The sequence below is a fragment of the Eriocheir sinensis genome, chromosome 64 (assembly GCF_024679095.1).
Source record: "Eriocheir sinensis breed Jianghai 21 chromosome 64, ASM2467909v1, whole genome shotgun sequence".
Lineage (NCBI taxonomy): Eukaryota > Metazoa > Arthropoda > Malacostraca > Decapoda > Varunidae > Eriocheir > Eriocheir sinensis.
In genome coordinates, this window is record NC_066572.1 from 1,874,566 (window position 1) to 1,882,065 (window position 7,500).

The 7,500-nt window shown below is 45.9% G+C and overlaps 1 protein-coding gene across 1 annotated transcript in view; it reads right to left on the minus strand.

Annotated features, from left to right (window-relative positions):
- LOC126987206 (nuclear migration protein nudC-like) overlaps window positions 1–7,500 on the minus strand; it is a 46,220-nt gene that overhangs the window by 38,289 nt on the left and 431 nt on the right. The window contains exons 2-4 of the mRNA XM_050844022.1: window positions 1,314–1,391; window positions 527–751; window positions 203–412 (exon numbers count right to left, since the gene is read on the minus strand). Of these exons, the coding sequence (XP_050699979.1) occupies window positions 203–412; window positions 527–751; window positions 1,314–1,391 (513 nt within the window). The remainder of the gene's footprint in view (window positions 1–202; window positions 413–526; window positions 752–1,313; window positions 1,392–7,500) is intronic.

Below are 7,500 nucleotides of genomic sequence, written 5' to 3' on the forward strand. Positions count from 1 at the left end.
GGGTTCATTTCATTTTCTTCTTCTTCTCCTGTGTCTTCCTCCTCCTCCTCCTCCTCCTCCTCCTCCTCCTGGAGATATATTAAATTCCAAGTCGTAGAATGTTAGTTTTTCTTGTTGTTGTTTTTTCCAGGGCATGAAAATAATAATAATAACAATGAAAATAACCTTAAGTATAAGTATTAAGTATCAGGCCTGTACTTACCTCAACCTCCTGTAGTGTTTGCGTCCACCGGTACTTTTCAAGGTCCGCTCCGTTCCCTGCGTTGGGTTTAATCTTTCCTTTGTTCTGCTCGTCGTCCTCCTCCTCCTCCTTCTTCTCCTCCTCCTTCTCCTCCTTCTTCTTCTCAATCTCTCCTTCCTTCTCTTTAACATCTTCCTCCTTTGTGGACGTGTCTGGCGCTGCTGTCGTGTCCTGAGAAAGAAGAAATCGCTTTATTAAACAAAAAACATTCAAGCAAACAATTTAGAAAAGAATATAGCAAAAAAACAGTTCCAAACACACACACACACAAACGCACGCACATACCTTCAACAGCTTCCTCTCCAGCTCCTTCGCCTCCTCCTCCGTCAACTCCTTAATCTTTGGCTCCTCCGCTCCTCCCTTCCTCTTCCTCTCCTCCTCCTCCTCCTCCTCCTTCTTCTTCCTCAACCTCTCCTGCTTCCTCCTCTCTCTCTCCTCGTTCTCTGCTTTCTTTTTGTCATGTTCGGCAAATGCGAGTTTTTGGTATTTCTTGAATTTTTCCAGGACCATCTGTAAGGAGGAGGAGGAGGAGGAGGAGGAGGAGGAGGAGGAGGAGAAGAGGAAGAGGAACAGAAAGAGAATATATGATAAAGAGGAGGAGGAGGAGGAGAAGGAGGAAGGAAGGAAGGAAGGAAGGAATGTGGGCATCGGTGGAAGGTGGTTGAGAGATCGGTAGAAGTGGATGGAAAGTAAGCGGAACGGTAGGTGGTTAGAGGTGGAGGGAGGTTCAGCGGAAGAGTGGAAACGGAGGGAGAGAAAAATAGATTAGTCCACGATCAAAAAATATATACATGCTTTTAATACATAGAATCATACATAAATATATACACTAAATAATGTTAATCTTTTTTCTCTCTACTGTTTAATTATTTCCTTCATTCTTTCTCCTTATTTAACTTTCTTTATCTATCTTTATCTTTTCCTTGTCTCTCTTCCTCCTCCTATCTACTCTATCTTAATATCTTTCCCTCTCATCTCCTCTTCTTCATCCTCTTTCTGCCTTATTCTCTATCTCCTATCTTCTTCTCTGTCTATCTATCCCTCCTCCTCCTCCTCCCGTCTCCGTCCTCACCTTCTCGCTGGTCTCCTTGGGCGCCCCAGTGTAGAAGTCCGTCTTTCTGGCCATGAAGCTGAAGAAGGTGTCCAGGAGCTGTGATGATGATAGGGAGATGACGAGAGGTGAGCAGGTTGGTGAAGAAGGGTTATGATTAGATTTGTGACCCTCTCTTCTCTTCCCCTGAGGCTATGTATGTGGTTAGGTTAGGTAAGATTAGGTGTCCAGGAGCTGTGACGATAGGTAAGGTTAGGTTAGGTTAGGTTAGGTAAGGAGCTGTGACGATAGGCAAGGTTAGGTTAGGTTAGGTAAGGAGCTGTGACGATAGGTAAGGTTAGGTTAGGTTAGGTTAGGTAAGGAGCTGTGACGATAGGCAAGGCAAGGTTAGGTTAGGTTAGGTTAGGTTAGGTAAGGAGCTGTGACGATAGGCAAGGTAAGGTAAGGTTAGGTTAGGTTAGGTTAGGTGTCCAGGAGTTGTGACGATAGGCAAGGTAAGGTTAGGTTAGGTTAGGTTAGGTGCCCAGGAGTTGTGACCATAGGCAAGGTAAGGTTAGGTTAGGTTAGGTTAGGTGCCCAGGAGTTGTGACCATAGGCAAGGTAAGGTAAGGTTAGGTTAGGTTAGGTTCCCAGGAGTTGTGACGATAGGCAAGGTAAGGTTAGGTTAGGTAAGGTAAGGTTCCCAGGAGCTGTGACGATAGGCAAGGTAAGGTAAGGTTAGGTTAGGTTAGGTTAGGTGTCCAGGAGTTGTGACGATAGGCAAGGCAAGGTTAGGTTAGGTTAGGTGTCCAGGAGTTGTGACGATAGGCAAGGTAAGGTTAGGTTAGGTTAGGTGTCCAGGAGTTGTGACGATAGGCAAGGCAAGGTTAGGTTAGGTTAGGTTAGGTGTCCAGGAGTTGTGACGATAGGCAAGGCAAGGGTAGGTTAGGTTAGGTTAGGTTTGCAGGAGTTGTGACGATAGGCAAGGTAAGGTTAGGTTAGGTTAGGTTAGGTTAGGTTAGGTGTCCAGGAGTTGTGACGATAGGCAAGGCAAGGTTAGGTTAGGTTAGGTTAGGTGTCCAGGAGTTGTGACGATAGGCAAGGTAAGGTTAGGTTAGGTTAGGTTAGGTGTCCAGGAGTTGTGACGCTAGGCAAGATAAGGTAAGGTTAGGTTAGGTTAGGTGTCCAGGAGTTGTGACGATAGGCAAGGTAAGGTTAGGTTAGGTTAGGTTAGGTGTCCAGGAGTTGTGACGATAGGCAAGGCAAGGTAAGGTTAGGTTAGGTTAGGTTAGGTGTCCAGGAGTTGTGACGATAGGCAAGGCAAGGTTAGGTTAGGTTAGGTTAGGTTAGGTGTCCAGGAGCTGTGACGATAGGCAAGGCAAGGTTAGGTTAGGTTAGGTTAGGTTAGGTGTCCAGGAGCTGTGACGATAGGCAAGGCAAGGTAAGGTTAGGTTAGGTTAGGTTAGGTGACCAGGAGTTGTGACGATAGGCAAGGTTAGGTTAGGTTAGGTTAGGTTAGGTGTCCAGGAGATGTGACGATAGGCAAGGCAAGTTAGTTAGGTTAGGTGTCCAGGAGTTGTGACGATAGGCAAGGCAAGGTTAGGTTAGGTTAGGTGTCCAGGAGTTGTGACGATAGGCAAGGCAAGGTTAGGTTAGGTTAGGTGTCCAGGAGTTGTGACGATAGGCAAGGTAAGGTAAGGTTAGGTTAGGTTAGGTTAGGTGTCCAGGAGCTGTGACGATAGGCAAGGTAAGGTTAGGTTAGGTTAGGTTAGGTGTCCAGGAGTTGTGACGATAGGCAAGGCAAGGTTAGGTTAGGTTAGGTGTCCAGGAGTTGTGACGATAGGCAAGGCAAGGTAAGGTTAGGTTAGGTTAGGTGTCCAGGAGTTGTGACGATAGGCAAGGCAAGGTTAGGTTAGGTTAGGTTAGGTTAGGTGTCCAGGAGCTGTGACGATAGGCAAGGCAAGGTAAGGTTAGGTGTCCAGGAGTTGTGACGATAGGCAAGGCAAGGTTAGGTTAGGTTAGGTTAGGTTAGGTGTCCAGGAGCTGTGACGATAGGCAAGGTAAGGTAAGGTTAGGTGTCCAGGAGTTGTGACGATAGGCAAGGCAAGGTAAGGTTAGGTTAGGTTAGGTTAGGTGTCCAGGAGTTGTGACGATAGGCAAGGCAAGGTAAGGTAAGGTTAGGTTAGGTTAGGTGTCCAGGAGCTGTGACGATAGGCAAGGTAAGGTTAGGTTAGGTTAGGTTAGGTGTCCAGGAGTTGTGACGATAGGCAAGGCAAGGTTAGGTTAGGTGTCCAGGAGTTGTGACGATAGGCAAGGCAAGGTAAGGTTAGGTTAGGTGTCCAGGAGTTGTGACGATAGGCAAGGCAAGGTAAGGTTAGGTTAGGTTAGGTGTCCAGGAGTTGTGACGATAGGCAAGGCAAGGTAAGGTTAGGTTAGGTGTCCAGGAGTTGTGACGATAGGCAAGGCAAGGTTAGGTTAGGTTAGGTGTCCAGGAGTTGTGACGATAGGCAAGGCAAGGTAAGGTAAGGTTAGGTTAGGTTAGGTGTCCAGGAGTTGTGACGATAGGCAAGGCAAGGTTAGGTTAGGTAAGGTTAGGTTAGGTGTCCAGGAACTGTGACGATAGGTATGTTTGTGGGTCAGTGTGAGTGTTTGTGATCTTGTACATACGTGTAAGTCTGTGTGCTGGTCTGCGTATGTGAAGAGGGTCTGTGTATATCTGTGTGTGTGATCCGTGTTTTGATGTCGGGCGCTGGAGTGTAACTGTTTGCGATGAACCTACTACCCGCCTTGGTGTTGATGTGTTGCGCCCTATCAATGTGTCTGTGTGTGTGATCTGTGTTTTGATGTCAGGCGTTGGAGTGTAACTGTTTGCGATGTACCTGCTAGCTGCCTTGGTGTTGATGTGCTGTAGTCTATCAATCTATCGTGGAGCAGCATCCCAGTGTTGGTCTCACAAGTGTGCCATAAGCTATGTGTTTAGTGTCAGGTGTGCTGTTATGTAATTCTAAGGGTCAGGTGTGCTGTTATGTAATTCTAAGGGTCAGGTGTGCTGTTATGTAATTCTAAGGGTCAGGTGTGCTGTTATGTAATTCTAAGGGTCAGGTGTGCTGTTATGTAATTCTAAGGGTCAGGTGTGTTATGTAATTCTAAGGGTCAGGTGTGCTGTTATGTAATTCTAAGGGTCAGGTGTGCTGTTATGAAATTCTAAGGGTCAGGTGTGCTATGTAATTCTAAGGGTCAGGTGTGCTGTTATGTAATTCTAAGGGTCAGGTGTGCTGTTCTGTATTTGTAATGGTCAGTTGTGCTTTTATGTTTTTCTAAGGGTCTGGTGTGCTTTTATTTATTTCTAAGGGTCAGGTGTGCTGTATGTAATTCTAAGGGTCAGGTGTGATGTTATGTAATTCTAAGGGTCAGGTGTGCTGTTATGTAATTCTAAGGGTCAGGTGTGATGTTATGTAATTCTAAGGGTCAGGTGTGATGTTATGTAATTCTAAGGGTCAGGTGTGCTGTTATGTAATTCTAAGGGTCAGGTGTGATGTTATGTAATTCTAAGGGTCAGGTGTGCTGTTATGTAATTCTAAGGGTCAGGTGTGATGTTATGTAATTCTAAGGGTCAGGTGTGCTGTTATGTAATTCTAAGGGTCAGGTGTGATGTTATGTAATTCTAAGGGTCAGGTGTGCTGTTATGTAATTCTAAGGGTCAGGTGTGATGTTATGTAATTCTAAGGGTCAGGTGTGCTGTTATGTAATTCTAAGGGTCAGGTGTGCAGTTATGTAATTCTAAGGGTCAGGTGTGCTGTTATGTAATTCTAAGGGTCAGGTGTGCTGTTATGTAATTCTAAGGGTCAGGTGTGCTGTTATGTAATTCTGAGGGTCAGGTGTGCTGTTATGTAATTCTAAGGGTCAGGTGTGCTGTTATGTAATTCTAAGGGTCAGGTGTGCTGTTATGTAATTCTAAGGGTCAGGTGTGCTGTTATGTAATTCTAAGGGTCAGGTGTGCTGTTATGTAATTCTAAGGGTCAGGTGTGCTGTTATGTAATTCTAAGGGTCAGGTGTGCTGTTATGTAATTCTGAGGGTCAGGTGTGCTGTTATGTAATTCTAAGGGCCAGGTGTGCTGGTATGTAATTCTAAGGGTCAGGTGTGCTGTTATGTAATTCTAAGGGTCAGGTGTGCTGTTATGTAATTCTAAGGGTCAGGTGTGCTGGTATGTAATTCTAAGGGTCAGGTGTGCTGTTATGTAATTCTAAGGGTCAGGTGTGCTGTTATGTAATTCTAAGGGTCAGGTGTGCTGTTATGTAATTCTAAGGGTCAGGTGTGCTGTTATGTAATTCTAAGGGTCAGGTGTGCTGTTATGTAATTCTAAGGGTCAGGTGTGCTGTTATGTAATTCTAAGGGTCAGGTGTGCTGTTATGTAATTCTAAGGGTCAGGTGTGCTGGTATGTAATTCTAAGGGTCAGGTGTGTTATGTAATTCTAAGGGTCAGGTGTGCTGTTATGTAATTCTAAGGGTCAGGTGTGCTGTTATGTAATTCTAAGGGTCAGGTGTGCTGTTATGTAATTCTAAGGGTCAGGTGTGCTGTTATGTAATTCTAAGGGTCAGGTGTGCTGTTATGGAATTCTAAGGGTCAGGTGTGCTGGTATGTAATTCTAAGGGTCAGGTATGCTGTTATGTAATTCTAAGGGTCAGGTGTGCTGTTATGTAATTCTAAGGGTCAGGTGTGCTGTTATGTAATTCTAAGGGTCAGGTGTGCTGTTATGTAATTCTAAGGGTCAGGTGTGCTGTTATGTAATTCTAAGGGTCATGTGTGCTGTTATGTAATTCTAAGGGTCAGGTGTGCAGTTATGTAATTCTAAGGGTTGAATTCTTACTTCTGGACAAAATATGTCTGTTATGGAGGAATTTGTTTTACAGAAATCACTCACTGACCCACTGCAGCCCGTCACCACCAGCCCGGCACTGCATGTTTCTGCCACAGCGCCACACCACCACATGACATAAACCCAACATCTCACCAAACGAGGGAGCCATGCCAACATCAATCCCCTTACTAGACAGGCTTTGTCCCCCTTCAACCCTTTGCTATTTTCCAGAGGTCATTTGTCACTGCACTGCATTCTGGCACTGCACTGCATTCTGCCACAGTGCCACCCCACCACATAACACATGAACCCAACATCTCACCAAACGAGGGAGCCATGCCAACATCAATCCCCTTACTAGACAGGCTTTGTTCCCCTTCACCCCCTTGCTATTTTCCAGAGGTCATTTCTCACTGCACTGCATTCTGGCACTGCACTGCATCCTGCCACAGTGCCACACCACCACATGACACATAAACCCAACATCTCACCAAACGAGGGAGCCATGCCAACATCAATCCCCTTACTAGACAGGCTTTGTTCCCCTCACCCCCTTGCTATTTTCCAGAGGTCATTTCTCACTGCACTGCATTCTGGCACTGCACTGCATTCTGCCACAGTGCCACACCACCACGCGACACATGAACCCAACATCTCACCAAACGAGGGAGCCATGCCAACATCGATCCCCTTACTGGAGAGGCTTTGGGCCATATTTTTAAACATTTCTGCGCCCAAGAACACGTAATTTACTAGTCTTTCGTGGGAGTTTAAGGCATTTCCAGAGGTATCTTTATGACCCTGGTGGTAGTCTGCGCCTTCTTCTGTACGGTGAACCTAAAAGAACACTCATTAGAACTCGATTAACCTCCTTTTTGGCCTCTAGAAATAGTTGGTGTAAGGGGCGGGAGCATTTGACAATACCAACCTTTGTACCCCTTTCTATTTTCCAGAGGTCATTTCTCACTGCACTGCATTCTGGCACTGCACTGCATTCTGCCACAGTGCCACCACCACGCGACACATAAACCCAACATCTCACCAAACGAGGGAGCCATGCCAACATCAATCCCCTTACTAGACAGCCTTTGTTCCCCTTGCTATTTTCCAGAGGTCATTTGTCACGGCACTGCATTCTGGCACTACACTGCATGTTTCTGCCACAGTGCCACACCACCACGCGACACATGAACCCAACATCTCACCAAACGAGGGAGCCATGCCAACATCAATCCCCTTACTAGACAGGCTTTGTTCCCCTTCACCCCCTTGCTATTTTCCAGAGGTCATTTGTCACAGCACTGGATTCAGGGACGACAAGAGAATCCATGTTGTAAGGATTAACTTCGTCTCACCCTAAAGCCACGGG